The 21996-nt window shown below is 40.1% G+C and overlaps 1 protein-coding gene across 1 annotated transcript in view; it reads right to left on the reverse strand.

Annotated features, from left to right (window-relative positions):
- Folh1 (folate hydrolase 1) overlaps nt 1–21153 on the reverse strand; it is an 84575-nt gene extending 63422 nt beyond the window's left edge. The window contains exons 1-4 of the mRNA XM_021659025.2: nt 20852–21153; nt 18509–18617; nt 17086–17272; nt 3805–3906 (exon numbers count right to left, since the gene is read on the reverse strand). Coding sequence (XP_021514700.1) covers nt 3805–3906; nt 17086–17272; nt 18509–18617; nt 20852–20972 — 519 coding nt within the window. The 5' untranslated portion in view covers nt 20973–21153. The remainder of the gene's footprint in view (nt 1–3804; nt 3907–17085; nt 17273–18508; nt 18618–20851) is intronic.
- Nucleotides 21154–21996: the final 843 nt, after the last annotated feature.

The raw sequence follows: 21996 nt of genomic DNA on the forward strand, positions 1-21996 counted from the left end.
AGAGAGAAGGCAGTTTTACAGAGAGAGTTTTAAAGAGAGAGGTTGAATGAGAGAACAAGCTAGACACAGGGGAAGGCAGAATGAGCCAGAGAATGAGAAGGAGCCAGAAGATTAGAGCAGATTTCTGGAGCGTGTTTGAGGCTAAGCAGAACAGCAAAGCCAGATTTAATCAGTCAGCTTGGAGAGGAGTTTGAGCCAGAACAGCTGAATCGAACCAGCCTGCCCAGAGCTCAGAAAGACAGGAAAGAGTGAGCTTATTAAGCAGTAAGTCTCAGAGGCTGAAAACTTTCTTGGCCTAGGTTAGATTGTACAAAGGCTAGAAGATTCATGGACTAGGCCTACATTAGCAGATACAACAGGCTCCAAAAAAAAAAAAAAAAAAAAAAACAAAAAAAAAAAAAACTGAACAGGCAAATAAAAGTTCCTTTTACACTCTCGAAAAACAGAGTGCTCTTAATCACTGAGTCATCTCTCCAGTCCCTCTTCTACTTTCAAACAAGGGCCCACTTAGCAATCTTCTTTTTTTCAGGGCTTAATTCCCAGTATCACTCAAGAGAGAAAACAACCACAGCAACACCATCACATCTAACCCTATTCAGGAATGCAGTAAAATGTAGTTAACAGTAAGCATGCCACTACACTGATGGCTATAAAAGTAGCAAAGGTACATACAGAATACACTCAGATATTAAAATCTAGTAAATAAAAAATAATAATAAAGTACTGAAATAGAAACATAAATACAATGGAAATACATACATAAGTATGTCTGTGTGTATCTATGTATGTGTGCATATATATGCCAGATTTTTAAAAAGGAAAGTACATGAGAAAGAGAAAAGAAATAAATGAAAAAAAAATGAATATTTAAAAATAAGAAATAAAATCTGGGAACAGGTGTGGAATAAAAAGAAAGAAAAAGAAGTCAATGATTTTTCTTTCTAGCTGACATACTTAGGTTGGATCAGAGAGGTCTCTTTCCTGTTCCCTGTGTTCTCAGCACACTGGTTGGTGCTGTGTTTGCACTGAGGGCTATTTGGATGCTCACAGAGTAAATGGTGAAGGATGGAGGCACAGTTCTGCATTGTCACCATGAACAGGCCAAGTCTGAAGGACATTTGCTCAACCGTGTTTGTAGCAGCTTTCTTCGTAATAGCCAGAACCTGGAAATTACCCAAATGTCCCTCAATGGAGGAATGGATACAGAAATTGTGGTAGTTTTACACAATGGAATACCATTCAGTGGTTAAAAGCAAGGAAATCACAAAATTTGCAGGCAAATGGTGTGATCTAGAATAGATCATCCTGAGTAAGGTATCTCAGAAAGACACACATGGTATATACTCACTTATAAGTGGGTACTAGACCTATTAGATAGGATAAACATACTGAAATCTGTACACCTAAAGAAGTTTAACAAGAAAGAGGACCCTGGGTAAGATGATCAATCCTCACATAGAAAGACAAATGGGATGGACATTGGCAGTAGGAGAAAACAGGGAACAAGAGGAGCCTACCACTGAGGGCCTCTGAAAGACTCTACCTAGCAGTGTATCAAAGCAGATACTGAGATTCATAACCAAACCTTCAGCAGAGTGCAAGGAATCATATGAAAGAAGGGGGAGTTAGTATGACCTAGAGAGGACAGGAACTCCACAAGGACCAAATATATCTGGGCACAAGGGTCTTTTATGAGACTGTTTCTCCAACCAAGGAACATGTATGAATATAACCTAGAACCCCTGCTTGGATGTAGCCCATGGTGGCTCAGTATCCAAGTTAGTAAGCTCAGTATCCAAGCTAGTAAGGGGAACAGGGACTATTTCTGACATGAACTCAATGTCTGGCTCTTTGACCTCCCCCACCCCGGAGGAAGGAACAGCATTGCTAGGCCACAGAGGAGGACATTGTAGCCAGTCCTGAAGAGATCTGATAAGCTAGATAGAAGGGGAGGAGGTCCTCCCCTATCAGTGGACTTGGAAAGGGTCAGGGGGGAGATGAGGTAGAGAGGGTGGGATTACAAGGGAATAAGTGAGGGCTACAGCTGGAATACAAAGTAAATAACCTGTAATTAATATTAAAAAAAAATAAATATTATAAAAAACAAACAAAAAAAGAAACTTGACTTAGGCAAACACAACTTTTTTTAACTTCAAAGCAGATAAGAATTTTAGGAAATAGAAGCATTGATAATAAGGCAAAACTGGAGAATTTTGACTTATCAGTGGAATAAGCCACTGATGAGTTCATAATGGAAAGAAATAGTGGGAAGTGGAGAAACCCTAAGGCAGGTTCTGTTTGGAGTAAATGGGTCCTTGGGACCTTTTGACATGAATGTCATCCTTAGGTTCTCCTTTTCTCTGCCATTCTGCTTTCCAGATAACATAATAGCTCTATTAAGACATGTGTTTTTACCATGATGCCCTATCTTATCTTGGGATGCAAACAATGAGGATAAGCAAACATGGACCCAGACCTTTGACTCTACATGTCAAAATGAATCCTCCATTTTTTCAGTTGCTTATCTTAGGCATTTTATTGTTCATACTGATGTAAGTTACCAAACAGGCACACCACACCACACTCACACACACACACACACACACACACACACACACACACACAAATACCACACACCACACCACACACCAGAACAATGATTGCCTAAATGTTGAGTGAAACTGAAAAAAGGGTTAAGGAAATTTTCTAACCAATGCCAACACTCTACACATCAATAGGGTTTTGATTATACAGAGAAGTCTGTACTTGTCAAAAGTCAATTCATTTGTAGGTTTCCACATTTCATTGCAGCAAATTTTAATATAAAGGTAAATGGTAGGAACTGGAAAAGCTCATCCTGAGTGAGCTATCCCAGAAGCAGAAAGACACACAGGGTATATACTCACTCATAAGTGGATACTAGACATATAGTATAGGATAAACATACTAAAATCTGTTCACCTAAGGAAGCTAATCAGGAAGGAGGACTCTGGCTAAGATGCTCAATCCCCATTCAGAAAGCAAAGAGGATGGACATCAGAAGAGGGAGAAAACAGGAAACAGGACAGGAGCCTACCACAAGGGCCTCTGAAAGGCTCTACCCTGCAGGGTATCAAGGCTGATGTTGAGATTCATAGCCGAACTTTGGGCAGAGTGCAGGGAATCTTATGAAAGAAGTAGGAGACAGTAAGACCTGACGAGGACAGGAGCTCCACAAGGACAACAACAGATCCAAAAATTCTGGCACAGGGGTCTTTCCTGAAGCTGATTCTCCAGCCAAGGACCACTCATGGAGATGGCCTGGAGCCCCTGCACAGAGGTAGCCCATGGCAGTTCAGTGTCCAAGTGGCCTCCATAGTAGTGGGGACAGGGACTATCTCTGACATGAACTGATTGGCCTGCTCTTTGATCACCTCCCTCCTAGGGGGAGCAGCCTTACCAGGTCACAGAGGAAGACAATGCAGCCACTCCTGATGAGACCTGATAGACTAGGATCAGAGAAAAGGAGAGGAGGACCTCCCTTTTCAGTGGCCTGGGAGAGGGACATGGGTGGGGAAGAAGGTGGGGGGAGTTGGGAGGGGAGGAGGGAGGGAGGTATAGGGGGACACAAAGTGAATAAACTGTAATTAATTAAAAAAGGGAGAGTAAAAATAAAAAAGCACCATGAACAAAAAAATAATAATAACACTTCTTTTCTTAGTAAGGAAGCTTTGTTTGTGAAAAAGGAAGAAATTTGAGTTTTATAGAAACCGTTCTTATTATGTTTTAATTCTCGCCCAAATGTATGAGGAAATGGATGGTTACCTCTGGTGTCCCTTGTGGTGAGAAGGCATTGAAAGGTGGCACTACATCTTTGATGTTCTCATATCCTGGAGGTGGCAGTTCAGCTAATGATGTATTGAAAACCTAGAGAAGCAAACAAGATAAGCAAGAGTAAATCAGTTAAAATGTATCGTAAGCAAGCAGGAAATATGCAATGCAGCCATGTCTTCTGCCACGTATCACTTAGTATTTTCAAAATTTATATCAACACCCAACACTGTATGGAATGTGTAGAGATGAACAAATTCAGACCCTGTTCTAAAAAACTTAATTAGAAATAAATATGAAACAATTAAAATAATAAAATGGAGAATAACTCTGTTCTGTTGAATATTTGCAGGTAAGTAAAAAGCAAGTTCTAAACAGACTTAACTTCCCAAAAAGGAGGACAGTTGTACCATAAGGAAAGAAAGGCTTGGTAATGGACTTTGAAAAGAAACACGCATCCCTGTCTCTTAATACACAACAGCCCAAATACACAGCTGTTCCACAGTACTAGAAGAGATTCTAGAATCTAGAAGAGATTTTTCCCACACAGGCTAGAAGAGAGTCAACCTCGGGAGGGTCCTAGCAAACCTCATAAGTTGCAGCGTCCATTTATGGAGAAGACATTCCTGACATTGTTTCAGTAAATGTTGGCACGTAAAGTAATGTTACAAGAATTACTTAGGAACCATTAAATATAAAATCTACTTTAACAAAAGTTTTCATTGTTAATGGATATAGCCTCAATAGTACCTGCATACAATGAACAACATTCCTACCTAAAAAAAGGAAAGACACTAACCAAAATATGTATTTGTGTACATACTTAAATATATCAACATTGAGTTAGAAAAGCAAGGAATGTTACGAAACTCCAAATGTAGCAAACAAATGAAAACATACATGCAACAGGAATTTTGAGAGGTAACACTAAAATCTGCATTATTGGTTTGAATAGGGAGTATTCCTCATTGTTTGTATCAAGGCAGTACGACCAGGAAGAAGTGTAAACTCTGTAAGATAGGGCCTTACAGGTGGTCCTTCAGTTGAAGGTATGGCCTTGAAGGACTGTAGTTCCCAGCATCATCCTCATTTTTTTTTCTTTCTTCTTGTGACATCAGCAATTTGTACTAACACTCCCACACACTACCCCTTGAGAGGTCCAAAACAATGGAAACCTTTGTTTATGGACTACTGAGACCACCAAGACCTTTAGTTAAAATAAACTTTCCTAAGTTAATTAACATAAGTAATGAAAGCTTACTTGAATATAAGAGTCCATTTTTTTTTTCTCAGTTGGACCTATCAAAGCATAAGGGCCCATAAAAAGAACAAAGACATTAGTATAGTCTGACCACACTTTAGGAAGAGGAGTCTTACAGGAGAGTCCTGCGTAAAGCTGATCTCCAAAGAACAACATTCTTTAGGGTTAAGAATAAATTAGATAGATACAAACTGATTCCAGAGAAAGTGATGATTCAAGGTGAGGCCTCAAAGAATCTACAATATCTTTCTATTCACTACCTAGATGATCTACGATGCCTCTTGGTGGGGAATTTATCTCAGAGTAGGATCCAGTTGCAGTGCTGCTTGAGGCCCACAGAAATTATCATGATGCATTATTCTTTAACTTGAACCTTTAAAAGTCCTACATAGCAGTAAGAAAGAATCCAGAACAGGTAAAAAAATCACCACACGTTCACAAAGTCCTTCTGAAAGGTGCAGACCGAAAATAAATGCCTGCAGACAAAGACTATATTTTTAGTACTTATCATACAGATGACACTGGATCTAAATTTCAATAAGTGTAGGGAAGAAATAGCAGGCAAAGTATACACATTTAAAGGTACAGACCGGAAATCAGTGTGAGGGTACCCAGGCCAGCAAACTGAGAATTCAAGGCTAACCTGGGCCACAGAGCCAGAAATTATATAAAACAAAACAAAACAAAACAACAACAAAAAAGACAAATTTTAAAAGATGCAAAGCTATTTATAGAAATTAAACAATTCTGGGACAGACCTACAAGAATAATTTGGCTCAATGCATAAATAAAAACTATAAAAGAAATATTTAAAAATTGGAAGGATAAAATATGGAGTTTCAGGACACCCATATAGTTTTTAAAGAGGGATGACAGATGGGGAGGGGCAAGATGGCGGCGCCGGGAGGACTCTCATTCTGAGCAGCAGCACAGCAGGATCAGCTCAGTGAACAGCAATCAGAACTCTCGGCCATAAAACACAGTCATTGTGTTTCCCAGGTGAGAGGATACCCCACGGTGGGGGATTCAATCAGCTTTTAACTCACCCGGCTAAACCGCGGAAGAGATCCCGGTTCCGCCAGACGCTTGGCTGCCGGCCACCAGCCCCAGCCCCAGCCCAGAGCCACAAGCCAGTGTCTCTGGTCACGGTCCCAGACTGAACCTTGGGCACCACACTATCAGAGACTGGAATTTTCAGTCGAGAGATAACCCCAGGGTACAGGAAACGATTGGGACCGGCCTTAGGTCACCCAGACATCCCCTGGAAAAGACTCGGGCGGGTTCCACGGGCACCCCAGGAGCCAGCCCGGAGCCAGAGCCGGGGACCCAGGTTCCGGCACAGAGCCCTGCCTGCCTGCGCGCCTGATTCGCCGCCAGAGATAGAAACGGCGGGTCCGATCTCAGAGCACTCAGCTCACCCCCAACCTGAAAAGGTCCCCGGAAAATTGCCCACCTTAGGGAGCCACTCAGACTCCCAAAAGCCACAAAGGCAGACACAGGCAGTTTCTGCGCACCAGACAGCTGGCAGAGACTGAGCCGCCATCACACAGCTGTGCTCCAGGCACAGGCAAATTTCTGTGGCCAGCCAGCTGGCGGACACTGAGCAGTGTGCGCCAGGGCAAAAAAAGACACTAGGATTCCGTGTCTCCAGAGAATCCACGGGGAAGGAAGGAAACTGTACTGATCTAAATCACCCAATCCTTCCCTAGAAAAAGTCTAGCAGTCTAGTGGGGCCGAGGCGCCAGCACTCAGCTGTGCTCCAGACACAAGCACAAACAGTTGAGGCACGCCTGATGTCCAACTGGGTCACAGCAGCTGATCATTAAATTTGCAACAAGAAACCCAGAAACAGGGCAGCTGCCCTCAGGACTTACCTGGGTGAGAGGAGAACCCTCTCGACTAACAAAGACCACAGTTACCACTCAGGTCTATATCCCTGAGGTGAGTAACTCCTGAAAAAACACCAGCCATCCAGGGACTATACCCAAAAAGCTGAGAAGACATCCTTCAGGAAAATCCAGCTTTCTGCAAAGGGGATTCTCTCCCCCACAGGATCCCCAGGAACCACCAGAAAATAACCCCAAACTCCTAAGATAACACAATGGGTAGAGGCCAGCGTAAAAGCTCAAGCAACAAAAGACAGAGCAATATGGCATCTCCAGAACCCAGTTACCCAGGGGCAAGTAGCCCTGGACACCCCACCATAACTGAAATCCAAGAAGATGACCTAACAAGTATGCTCATGAAGATGATAACAGAGGAAACAAATAAGATTCGTAAAGACATAGAGGAAGATAAACTCAAACAGAATATTGCCATCCGTAAAGAAATAGAGGAAGCTGCAGCCAAACAGTTTATGGCCTTTAGAAAGGAAATGCTTAAAACACTGAATGAAATGAAAGAAACGGAGTTGAAGGAACTAAAAGAAAAACAGGAAAGTACAATCAGACAGGTGAAGGAAGTAAACAAAACAACTCAAGACCTGAAGATAGAATTGGAAAAATTAAAGAAAACACAAATGGAAGAAATAATGGAAAGGAAGAATCTAGGGAAGAAAACAGGAACTACAGAGGTAAGCATAACCAACAGACTACAAGAGATGGAAGAAAGAATCTCAGGTGTAGAAGATACAATGGAAGAAATCGATGTATCTGTCAAAGAAAATGTTAAATCTGAAAAATTCCTGACACAGACCGTCCAAGAAATGCAAGACAATATGAAAAGACAAAACCTAAGAATAATAGGTATAGAGGAAAAAGAAGACTCCCTTCTCCAAGGCCCAGAAAATATTTTCAACAAAATCATTGAAGAAAATTTCCCCAAGCTAAAGGAGAGGCCAATTAGAATACATGAGGCCTACAGAACACCCAGCAAATTTGACCAGAAAAGAAAATCCTCCCGCCACATAATAATCAAAACAGTAAGTATACAGAACAAAGAAAAAATACTAAAAGCTGCAAGGGAAAAAGGCCAAGTAACATATAATGGCAAACCCATTAGAATCACACCTGACTTTTCAACAGAGACTATGAAAGCCAGAAGGGCCTGGACAGATATCATGCAGACCCTAAGAGAACACAGATGTCAGCCCAGGCTACTATACCCAGCAAAACTCTCAGTCCTCATAGATGGAGAAAACAAGATATTCAATGACAAAAACAAATTTCAACAATACCTACAAACAAATCCAGCATTACAGAAGACACTGGAAGGGAAAATACAACCCAAGAAAGCTAGCTACATTCAAGAAAACACAGGAAATAAATAACCTCACTTCAGTAAAACAAAAAGCAACCAAACACACAACCTGATGACCACAGCCAACATCAAAATCAAGAGATCTAACAGCCACTGGTCATTAATCTCTCTCAACATCAATGGACTCAACTCTCCAATAAAAAGACACAGATTAACAGAATGGATACGTAAACAAAACCCAGCAATCTGTTGCATACAAGAAACACACCTAAGACACAAAGATAGACATTACCTGAGGGTAAAGGGTTGGAAGACGACTTTCCAAGCAAACGGACCCAAGAAGCAAGCAGGAGTAGCCATTCTAATATCTGATAAAATAGACTTTCAACCAAAATTAATCAAAAGAGATGGGGAAGGACACTCCATACTCATCAAGGGAAAATTCCACCAGGAAGACATCACAATCCTGAACATATATGCCCCAAATACAAGGGCACCCACATTTGTGAAAGAAACATTGATAAAATTTAAAGCACATATAGATCCACACACATTAATAGTGGGAGACTTCAACACCCCACTCTCAACAAAGGACAGGTCAACCAAACAGAAATTAAACAAAGAAACAATGTCTCTGACAGAGGTCATGAATCAAATGGACCTAACAGACATTTACAGAACTTTACACCCAAACAAAAAAGAATTTACCTTCTTCTCAGCACCTCATGGAACCTTCTCCAAAATAGACCACATAGTGGGTCACAAAGCAAGCCTCAACAAATACAAGAAGATTGAAATAATCCCATGTATCTTGTCTGATCACCATGGAATAAAGCTGGACCTCAACAATAACAGAAATAACAAAAAGCCTACACACACATGGAAACTGAACAACTTGTTACTAAATGACAGCTGGGTCAGGGAAGAAATAAAGAAAGAAATTAAAGTCTTTCTAGAAATCAATGAAAATGAAGACACAACATACCCGAACTTATGGGACACAATGAAAGCAGTGCTAAGAGGAAAGTTCATAGCACTAAGTGCCTTCAAAAAGAAATTCGAGACAGCTCATTCAAGCACCCTAATGGCTCACTTAAAAACCCTAGAAAAAGAAGAAGCAGACACACCAAGAAGGAGTAGACGGCTGGAAATAATCAAAATCAGGGCTGAAATCAATCAATTGGAAACAAATAAAACAATTCAAAGAATCAATGAAACCAAGAGCTGGTTCTTTGAGAAAATCCACAAGATCGACAAACCCTTAGCCAGGCTAACTAAAAGGCAGAGAGACACCACCCAAATCAACAAAATCAGAAATGAAAAGGGGGATATAACTACAGACACTGAGGAAATCCAAACAATCATTAGGACTTACTTCAAAAGTCTATATGCCACAAAATTTGAAAATCTAAATGAAATGGACAATTTTCTTGATCGATTTGACTTACCAAAGCTGAACCAGGACCAGGTAAATCAACTAAATAGACCTATATCCCCCAAAGAAATAGAGGCGGTCATCAAAAGTCTCCCATCCAAAAAAAGCCCAGGACCAGATGGCTTCAGCGCAGAATTCTACCAGACCTTCAAAGAAGAGCTAACACCAATTCTCTTCAAACTATTCCACAAAATAGAAACAGAAGGAATATTACCAAATTCATTCTATGAAGCCACAGTCACCTTGGTACCTAAACCTCACAAAGACTCAACAAAGAAAGAGAATTTCCGGCCAATCTCCCTTATGAACATTGATGCAAAAATACTTAATAAAATACTTGCAAACCGAATCCAAGAACACATCAAAGATATTATCCACTATGACCAAGTAGGCTTTATCCCAGGTATGCAGGGGTGGTTCAATATACGGAAATCCATCAATGTGATCCACCATATTAACAAACTGAAAGAAAAAAACCACATGATAATCTCCCTAGATGCTGAAAAAGCCTTTGACAAAATCCAACATCCATTCATGTTCAAAGTATTGGAGAGATCAGGGATACAAGGCACATATCTAAACATAGTAAAGGCGATATACAGCAAGCCTATAGCCAACATCAAACTGAATGGAGAGAAACTTAAAGCAATTCCACTGAAATCAGGGACAAGACAAGGCTGCCCACTCTCTCCATATCTCTTCAACATAGTGTTGGAAGTCCTTGCTAGAGCAATAAGACAGTTGAAGGAGATCAAGGGGATACAAATTGGAAAGGAAGAAGTCAAATTATCACTATTTGCAGATGATATGATAGTATACGTGAGTGACCCCAAAAACTCTACCAGGGAACTCCTACAGCTGATAAACACCTTCAGCAAAGTGGCCGGATACAAAATTAACTCAAAAAAATCAGTAGCCCTCCTGTATACAAAAGACAAAAGGGCTGAGAAAGAAATTAAGGAAACAACACCCTTCACAATAGCCACAAATGACATAAGGTACCTCGGAGTAACCCTAACCAAGGAAGTCAAAGACTTGTATGAAAAAAATTTCAAATCTCTGAAGAAAGAATTAGAAGAAGATATGAGAAGATGGAAAGATCTCCCATGCTCATGGCTTGGTAGGATTAACATAGTAAAAATGGCCATCTTACCAAAAGCAATCTACAGATTCAATGCAATGCCCATCAAATTACCAACACAATTCTTTACAGACCTGGAAAGGAAAATTCTCAACTTCATATGGAATAACAAGAAACCCAGAATTGCTAAAACAATCCTCTACAATAAAAGATCTTCTGGAGGTATCTCCATCCCTGATCTTAAGTTGTACTATAGAGCAACAGTTTTAAAAACTGCATGGTACTGGCATAGAAACAGAATGGTGGATCAATGGAACCGAACAGAGGACCCAGAAATAAACCCACACACTTATGGACACCTGATCTTTGACAAAGACGCCAAAACCATACAATGGAAAAAAGATAGCATCTTCAACAAATGGTGCTGGTCTAACTGGATGTCTACATGTAGAAAAATGAAAATAGATCCATACTTGTCACCCTGCACAAAACTGAAGTCCAAGTGGATCAAAGACCTCAACATAAAACCAGACACATTAAATCGGCTTGAAAAAAAAGTGGGAAATACCCTAGAACTCATTGGTACAGGGGGAAACTTCCTGAACAGAACACCAACAGCACAGACTCTAAGAGCAACAACCAATAAATGGGACCTCATGAAACTGAAAAGCTTCTGTAAAGCAAAGGACACTGTCATCAAAACAAAGCGACCACCTACAGATTGGGAAAGAATCTTCACCAACCCTTTATCTGACAGAGGACTCATATCCAGTATATATAAAGAACTAAAGAAGCTGAAAAGCAGCAAACCAAGTAATCCACTTAAAAAATGGGGAACAGAGCTAAACAGAGAATTCTCTGTAGAGGAATACCGAATGGCAGAGAAGCACTTAAAGAAATGCTCAACCTCATTAGCCATTAGGGAAATGCAAATCAAAACAACCCTGAGATTTCACCTTACACCCATGAGAATGGCCAAGATCAAAAACTCAAGTGACAACACATGCTGGAGAGGTTGTGGAGAAAGGGGAACCCTTCTCCACTGCTGGTGGGAATGTAAACTTGTACAACCACTCTGGAAATCAATCTGGCGCTTTCTCAGACAACTAGGAATAGCGCTTCCTCAAGATCCAGCCATACCACTACTGGGCATATATCCAAAAGAGGCTCAAGTACACAAAAAGGATATTTGCTCAACCATGTTTGTAGCAGCTTTATTTGTAATAGCCAGAAGCTGGAAACAACCCAGATGCCCCTCAACTGAAGAATGGATGCAGAAATTGTGGTACATCTACACAATGGAATATTACTCAGCAATGAAAAATAAGGAAATCATGAAATTTGCAGGTAAATGGTGGGATCTGGAAAGGATCATCCTGAGTGAGTTGTCTCAGAAGCAAAAAGACACACATGGTATATACTCACTCATATAGACATACAACATAGGACAAACCCACTAAAACCTGTGCATCTAAAGAAACTAAGCAAGAGAGAGGACCCTAACTAAAACGTCCAATCCCCATCCAGAAAGGCATAGAGGATGGACATCAGAAGAAGAAGAAAACAGGAAACAACCTAGGAACCTACCACAGAGGGCCTCTGAAAGCCTCTGCCCTTCAGACTATCAAAGCAGATGCTGAGCCTGATGGGCAACTGTTGGGCAGAGTGAACGGAATTTTAGGTAAGAACTGGGAAATAGTAAGAGCTGGAGAGGACAGGGTCTCCACAAGGAGAGCAACAGAACAAGAAAATTTGATCATAGGGAACTTCCCAGTGACTCATACTCCAACCAAGGACTATTCATGGAGATAACCCAGAACCCCTGCACAGATGTAGCCCAGGGCAGTTCAGAGTCCAATTGGGTTACACAGTAATGTGAAGAGGGACTGCCTCTGACATAATCTGATTGGCCTGCTCTTTGATCACCTCCCTCTGGGGGGGGGGGGTGCAGCCTTACCAGGCCACAGTACAGGACAATACAGCCACTTTTGATGTGAACTGACAGACTAAGAACAGAAAGGAGAGGAGAACCTCCCCTATTAGTGGACTTGGGGAGTGGCATGCAAGCAGAGGGAGGAGGGAGGGTGGGATTGGGATGGGAGGAGGGAGGGGCTTATAGGGGGATGCAGAATGAATAAAGTGTAATTGATGAAAAATTTAAGAAAAAAAGGGAAAAAAATAATTTAAGAACCTTAAATGACTTTCAAAATTGGAGGAAAACATGGAGTTAGTCAATTGGCATGGAGCACGTCTCGCCCCTGGGGGCAATGGTCTCCTGAACCTACTCAGACCTTGGACACCACTACTGCTAGTTCTAGAACTGACGCAGGATGTTCCAACGAGGGGTTAAGGCTTCTCATAATATTTCCTATAAGCCCACACCTGTTTGTCTATATCCCCCATTTTTATTCATTATTAGCCAGATAGAGCCAAGTAATTGTGGTAATGATACTTGCTTTTTTGCCCAATGCTGGAATGCTAGTAAAGTTAGGTATGCCCTGGTTACTCGCATGCCTCACTGGGTGCCTATGCCCATTGATGCCCCTCACGCTATGACTCTCTTCAGACAGAAAAGGGATCTTGGAACTACAGCCACCATTGTTACTACCATCTCATTGATGGCTGTTGGAGCTACCACCAGGGCATTAGCCATGAGTCATACTGGGCAGACTGGTCAAACCCTGAATAATCATTTAGCCAATGTAGCTCATGCCTTAGTTGTACATAAAGGAATTAATGCTCAACTAAAAGGAAGCTTGATGGTGTTCAATCAGAGGATTGGCCTCTTGCAGGAGCAAATTGATACCCTATGGCAAATCGCTCAACCTGGCTGTCAATGAAAGTATGCTGGACTTTGTGTCACTAGCATACAACATGAGAATTTTTCCTGCGCTGCAAATCTGTCTAAACAATTGTCGAGCTATATTTTAGGTAATTGGACTGGAGAATTCGATACTACGATGGAGCAGCTGAGAGTGGCCATTGTCACAGTAAATTCTACCGGAGTGGACGCAGGACTAGCCAGAGGATTATCAACATGGATTGCTGCAGCCATGAATCATCTGAAGGAATGGGCGGGCATGGGAGAGTCAGCAGGCCTTCTGGTGTTGGTCTCCTTGGTTTGCCTGTGGTATATATGCAAGATTAGAGTCTCACAACAGTGTGATGCAGCCATGATCATTCAGGCCTTTACAGCCATTGAAGCAGGACATTCTCCCCAAGCATGGCTGGATACCATAAAAAGCTAAAATGATACGCTCAGGATGCGAGGCTAAGCACTGCACTCAGGGTCAGCCGCTTTGGACCCAGAGAAGAGCATGTCTGATTGCATGCGGGTTGATGCCCCAGGTCCCGCCTCTGAGAAAAAGGTATCGGACGGGTCTGATGCTCTTTGGGTGGATGACACCTAAATGAACATCTGTACAAAGTCCCAATTTATTTCTAATATCAGAGATCAGACCTCTACTCTTGCCTGATGCGTCTAAAACAAAAAGGGGGAACTGTAGAGAGCTGCGGAATGCTATGCCTTAAAGATGAAGCTGGTTTCTGCCTTCCACCTTCCCGATGGTGAGTGCTCTCTGTCACGAACAACTCCACATTTGGCTAAGGCCGAGGATCTGGCTTGCTTCCATGTAGGTGGACCTATCTGCATTGCCCCCGTGGCACGCCTGGGTTGGCTACCCAGAGGTTATTTAAGCTGTGGGCTGGCTTTCCCCGGGGTCCGAGGATTGTTCAATGTTCCTGAATAAACTGCATTGAAAAAAAAAAAAAAAAAAAAAAAAAAAGAGGGATGACAGAAATACTGCAAAAAAGTTAAATATAAAATATGATAACTATCCTAAAACTGACAGTATATATAAAGAACTAAAGAAGTTAAACAGCAAAAAATCAAGTAATCCAATTAAAAAATGGGGTACAGAGCTGAACAAAGAATTCTCTGCAGAGGAATATCGAATGGCAGAGAAACACTTAAAGAAATGCTCAACCTCATTAGCCATCAGGGAAATGCAAATCAAAACAACCCTAAGATTTCACCTTTCACCCATCAGAATGGCTAAGATCAAAAACTCAAGAGACAACACATGCTGGAGAGGTTGTGGAGAAAGGGGAACCCTCCTCCACTGCTGGTGGGAATGTAAACTTGTACAACCACTCTGGAGAGCAATCTGGCACTTTCTCAGACAACTAGGAATAGTGCTTCCTCAAGATCCAGCTATACCACTCCTAGGCATATATCCAAAAGAAGCTCAAGTACACAAAAAGGACATTTGCTCCACCATGTTTGTAGCAGCTTTATTTGTAATAGCCAGAAGCTGGAAACAGCCCAGATGCCCCTCAGTGGAGGAATGGATGCACAAATTGTGGTACATCTACACAATGGAATATTACTCAGCAATAAAAAACAAGGAAATCATGAAATTTGCAGGTAAATGGTGGAATCTGGAAAAGATCATCCTGAGTGAGCTATCCCAGAAGCAGAAAGATGCACACGGTATATACTCACTCATATAGACATATAATATAGGATAAACCTACTAAAATCTGTACAACTAAAGAAACTAATCAAGAGGGAGGACTCTCGCTAAAATGCTCAATTCCTATCCAGAAAGGCAGTTTCACTTTTGAAAATCACAGTTTTATTCAGCTGTGATAGTATATAACTCTCATCCCAGTATTCAGGAACCTGTGTAAAAACGATAAACATGGGATTCCAAGTCAGTATGTACTAACTCATGAATTCTAGGCCAACTTGGATACATATTTAAATTCTTTGTCTCAAAAAATCAATACTAAAACAGTGGTGGTTGTGTAGGAAGTTGCACTTTGCTGTCGATATTATCTATGGGCTGGTACATAGATGCTTTGTTAATGCAGCACTACAGTGACATACAGAAATACAAACTTAAATTTTAAAAAGAACAAAATAAAAGTAAGATGCATTCTTCTACTTCACCTAAATTTTCTAGCTTTTAGCCATCATTATTCTTAGCATAGTTTCACATTTTAAAATCTCTGTAACAACTGAAGATATATCTAACATTGATTTTGTTATTTTTGTACTTCTTGTTTCAGTCACAAAAATGTCATTTTACTAATATCTTCAAATACCAAACTTAGTCTTTAGCAATTTCTATCTTGACTTCATGTTTTGTTAATTATGTCTTTGCTTTAGATTTCCTTTATTACCATCTTTGTGTTGACTTTACTAGTCCTGGTATCATCTTCTGAAGAATGCTCAGCTTGATGATAACCAATTTTTATTTTTAATAAAAATGTAAGGTTCAAGTTCTCTAATAACTGCTTCAACTATCACAAGTTTGCATAAGAGGTATTTCAGTAATCATTCATCTGTAGTTGTTTTTTTAATTTACACTTTCTTCTTCTTAAATTATTTTCTTATTCATTTATTCATTGAGACAACATCTTGCTAACCCAGCCTGGCCTAGAATTAAAATCTTCTTGCTTCACCCTTTACACCTCTGGGATTACAGGCATGCATAACCATATTTGGCTTAGAATTTTTTAATGTTTGTTCTCATTGTCAGGATTAACATGATTTTAAAAATACATATGTTATGATTAACTAATACGGTTTATTGGTAAAGAGTTTTGGTGGCTTGTTTTTTGTCAACTTGACAGAAATATAGAGAAATCTAGAAGAGGGAATGTTAATTGAGAAAATGCTTCCATAGGCTTGTCATGCAGAGAAGTCTCGGAGGTATTGATTGATGTGACGGGACCTGAACCACTGTGGGTGTGTCGCCCCCAGCCTGAAGGTATACTATGCCTTCAAACTGAATTTCCTTCCAAAGGCCTAAGACAAGGTCTTAGTAAAAGCCCATGCACAGGGTCATCTGAGAAATAATCATTCCCTTTGTCTAGGTGTTTTGGCTAAAAACAGGTTAGAAAATATAAGTTTTAAATTAATAAATCTTTGCTAGCTCAAACTCCACACTGGGTCTCTATATATCCAGGCTAACCCTAAATATGTATAATGTCTTTATGGTTTAAACCTGTAAAGAATATCTTTTTAATCACTCAGAATCTTAACTATATATTACATTTGAAATTGTATGTAATACTAAAAAGCAGAAAGTCACTATAATGAAGCATGCATTTAAAAAAAATTCCTAAAACACACTAAATTCAAAAACTCTAAGAAACAAACTTATATTGATAAAGAGATTTTTATAGGAAAATCACAAATCTAAATATACTAAATTCAATAAATATTTGGAAATGATACAGCTGGGGTGGAGTGTTTCTTACAGTCTTTGTTTTATGTTTTGTTTTACTTACCTCATTTCCATCTTCATCAATTATTGAGATGTAGTTGGAAAGTGTCTTGTTTGGGTAGGACAACAGGACATCATAATGGCTTAACTCAACCGAATCCAGGCCAAATTCTTTCCACTGGGCCTGAATTTGCTTTGTAAGCTCAAAATTTTGTTCTGTTCCTGCCAAGTGTGGTGTCCGTGTAAAATTACTGGTGAAAGAAAATTGAAAATGTTTAAACATTAATGTTTAGTCTGTCTTTAAGCACCAAGACATACTTACTTTTGCTATGCCTATAATACACAATATATTGAGGTAAATGCAAGATTTTCCACGAAGAAGTTTAAGTCCAATGCCTCTCACTCTATGGGGCCCTTTTGAAAGCAATAGTTTATTATTACTAATTATTAATTACAAATAGTAACTCTAATGTAATTGATGTAGGTACATACGTGTATTCCTACAGATATGCAACTCTATTCATTTGTAAATATTTAATGGTCCTTTATATCAATTCACTTTGTGTTCACTAGGAAATCCTTTGATCATTAGAGAGATTCCAAATCTTTTTGACACATATACTATTCTGATTTGTTGAAAAACTATAAAGTATTCTAATTGATTAGAGATACTATTCTTCCAACATCCACATCTTACTTTTAAATAAACATAAATTTAGCTTTTTGATTACTTTTAACTTTTAGTTTCTTGCATTATTGAGGATAATACCCAGGGCCTTGCACATGTTCAGTAGCAGAGCTCAGGCCTAGGATGTGCAAGGCCCAAAACTTTTAAATTGTATTCTTTTATCTCTTTTGCTTTATACTATTTTAATAAGAATAGAGTTAGTTTTTGATTTTTTCAAAACATCTGTTTTCCAGTTTCATCCTTATCACAGCAGTGTCTTTATCCTCATCTCAAAGATATGAGAATAAAAGTTTGGGAAGATTCCTTAGTCATTCAAAGTTATTTCCCTATTAATGAGCCAAAATGGAGCTCAAGCTAACTTCTGTGTATCAGCTTTTTCTTGACTAAAACCTACTATCTATTTTTAAAGGATGATTATTAAAGGATGAGTCAGCAAAGTAATATCCTCCATCCAAATCTGTCCACAATCTGTTTTTGTACAGTCCACAGGAAAAGAACACCTTTATATTTGAAGTATGTGAGGAAATACAAATTAATTTTTATAATGCATCAACAAATGAAAATCAAATTTCAGTGATCATGAGCACAATTTTATCAGGACCAGTAAGTATTTGCCACATACTTCCTTATGGTTTGTTTTGTGCTGTGGAGGCAAAGTTAAGTAGTCGTGATATGTATTTGCTGGCTTACAACAGCTGGTCCTTTTACATGAAATGTTTGCTCAGTTCCACTCTGATAGGAAGTTAAAGCCGAAGGTGTAATCCTCCCTGTACAGCATGTAATACAGGTATATTCTTACTATAAAAATGTCTTGATGTTCTCAGCCTTCAATTCATGCAAAAATGCCTTCTTCATGCCAGGATAGGGAACATTATTAGTAGTTTCACTGGAGGATTTTATGAACCACCCTGAAAAAAAAAAAAAAAGCAAATGTATGAATTAGATATGAGCTCATGGCAGGGTCTTATTTTTATGTAAGACACAGTTAATTATCCCACATATTAGCTGAAATTTTGATATTTTCTTTATCTATCCTTTTTTATTGCAAAGCAAGTACAATGTTATTTTAACCCAATTTCAATTATCTGTGTTGAAATTCAGTGAGAAAATTCAATGTTGTATTATTGTTTCCACTATCGGAGACAAAATGTTTTGAAAATGTACTTTTTCTACATTATCTTCCCTTGCCGATAATTGCTTGTGACTCTGTACAGCTAGAATAATCATTTAAAAAATGATTATAATGAATTATTTATGAGTACAGTGACTAAAAAGATTGTTCATCAGTTAAGAGCATGTACTGTTCTTGCAAAGGTCCTGAGTTTGATCCCCACCACTCTGGCAGTTTACACCCGAATGGGCACCTGCTCTCAAATGTACATTTGCACATTCCCACAAATACAAGCATATGCAGATAATCAAAAATAAAGAGACTCATAACTATGAATATATTTCAAATATGCATATTGTCTCAAAGCATTGAAAAAAAGCCTCAGATTTTTAGTTTGCTTTGAAATTGAAACTAAAACAAAATATGTTGATATTTTGTTTCCACCTGAAATATGCTTGAGAAATTGAAGTTTGGAAAGCTGCAGAAAACTACAATGTACTGGACATCCCGGTAAGAAATCCAGTGCACAGAAAGCCAGACAGTTTATAACCAGCACCTTTGCCTCTGGCCTCATAAAATGATTTAAATCTGAGAGGGACCTCATCATATATATCTGTAAACCCTTGCAGAGTACCTGACCTGGGAATAAAGAAGGTTACCCTGGCAACCTTGATAGAGCTTTCCCAGTATTAACAACACATGCACAAACACACAGGTGCATAAACATGCACATTGAAACAGGTGGTTAGGCAAAAATAAAATAAAAATAAAAAAGAATTTTAATATTCCTTCTGCGTACAAAAGTAACTGGAGTTGACTGTGAGATTAGGGAAGAACACCGTGAGAATGATAGATTAAAGCCAAGGTCTGAAAAACAAATCACAAATGAAAAAGATAGAGGCCTGTGGGGGAGGGAGAACACTACGAAATTAACAGTCTTTGCTCTGAACAAGATCGTTGTGAACAAGGATCACAGTGGAGGTAACAAAGTAGAAACATGTAGCCTTTGAATCCAGTGCTAGCCTTCCCAACCCTTGTTTCTTGCTTTTAAACTAAAATTAGAGAAATTCAATTCAATTCCTCTTTCTGAGCACATCTCTCATTGAAGCCCCACAACAACCATGGGTAGCTACTAATACCTTTTTGATAGCTAAGAGTCAAGTCTTGGCTCGGGGCTTCGCTATTGGTCCATAGACTGTTTTTATAAATCCCAGAGAAGTGATTCATAACTCAAAGCAAAGATAAATGTATGACAACACTTTAGACTGTCCTGTCTGCTAAAGTCCAGTTAGAATCAGGTCCGATGTCCTCAAGACCCAGTGTTCTAACAGAGCTTTGAATGCTGTTTCAGGTTCTATTATCTATTAGGTGCTCATATTAGCTTCATTATAAAGACTGGGGAAGCTAAGATTGAAAAAGACATCGTAACTTTTTCACAGTAAATGAGTATTAGTGATACAAACTCTGAATTCATAAGTCAGCTAGCCTGTGCGGCTCAAGGTTTCTTACAGAGTTGGGCTAAATCTGAACTAAGCGCAAAGACCTCCCTGCTAAGGATGTTTTCAGGGAGTGCTGACATTAGTTCACGTTTCCCAGAATGACTCTCTGTTATGCCCAAGGAAGAATGTGACCAGAAAGAGATTCCTTGCACATTGATCCCCTGAAATGCCCAGGGATGGGCTTCACTAAACCCCCAAGCAGGCAAGTCACTCAATGCCAACCTCTCCGAAAGATCTGGACCAGAAACCCCTAGGGATCTGTCGGGAGAAGTGTGGCAGGGTTCCAGTGGGTCAAAACTCTCCTTTCTGGGGGTTTTGGGAGTTTTGTTTTTTAGATCTGACTTTAATCTGTGCAAATCAATCCCACAAGCAGCTTTTTCAAAACTCGATCCTACACAGACCCCGGCAAACCTGTGCTTAACTCTCAAGAACTACTTCCGTCTTGCCCCATGCGGATCAAGGCATCCAGGGAGAGCCACCACCAGGGTCGCCTCCGGAGCAGACCCAGCTTGGCCCCGCAAATGCGCCCTACCGAAGACGAAGCCAATGATGAAGGTTCCGGAGAAAGCCAGCACCAGTGCCCCCGCGCAGATCCAGCGCTGGCGGCTTCCGGCGGCCACCGTGGAGCCGGTGTCCTGCAGCGGGTTCCACATCCCCGGTAACTCTGTCCTTCCTTCCTCACCAGCTCTCTCCGGTGGCCCCGCAGCTGCGGTTGAAGTTTCCTTCCACTACTACCCTGGGGAACAGAAGTCGTTCCCAAGACTTTCTCCGCCTCCTGATATTTCTGGCTTACTCTGAACCAATTGCAGTTAGGCTAAGGAGACATCTGCCTGCTGAAAAGAAAACCCGGCAGGCCTCCTTTCGGGGGACACTTCACGTTTTCTCTCTGCAACTGTTCTGACAGGGCTGGAGAGATAAGCAAGAACGTCAGAAAGAAAAGACAACGTGCCAAATAGTACAGCCTGTATTCCTGTATTCGGGGGAGTGTTACGGACCCGCTGTTCGTGCTTAATCATCCGTGTTAACCACAATAGACCTTGTTTGAGTGATGGGAGAGGCTTCATCCTGAACAGATAACACTTACACACGTGAGTGTGCAGTTCCAGTCCGCTAAGAGCTCTTCTTTCTGTTAATCCTTTGCTTACGTTTGTGTTAAAATAACTTCTTGCTAAACTCTATTCCCCTTAAAGTTTTGTCCTCTGACACACACACACACACACACACACACACACACATTTTGTGCCTAGGTAGATAAATTAAACTGAAACCTCAATATCCTCTTTCTATCCTTAGTGCAGCAGTAATAGATTTAGATAGATTAGGTATCTAAAGAGAATGTTTTACACGGTATATACTCACTTATATAGACCTATAAGATATGACAAACATAATGAAATCTATACACCTAAAAAAGATAATCAATTGAGCGGACATGGGGTAAGATGATCAATCCTCATTTAGAAAGACAGATGGGATGTGCATTGAACGTATGACAGGAGTCTACTGAGCGCATCTGAAAGACTCTAACTAGCAGTGTTTTCAAAGCAAAGACTCATGACCAAACCTTTGGCAGAGTACAGGGAATCATAAGAAAGAAGAGGAGTTAGTCAGATGGGGAAAGGATAGGAGCTCCACAAGGACCAAATATATCTGGGCACAGGGTCTTTTCTGAGACTG

This window comes from Meriones unguiculatus, chromosome 14, assembly GCF_030254825.1.
Source record: "Meriones unguiculatus strain TT.TT164.6M chromosome 14, Bangor_MerUng_6.1, whole genome shotgun sequence".
Classification (NCBI taxonomy): domain Eukaryota; kingdom Metazoa; phylum Chordata; class Mammalia; order Rodentia; family Muridae; genus Meriones; species Meriones unguiculatus.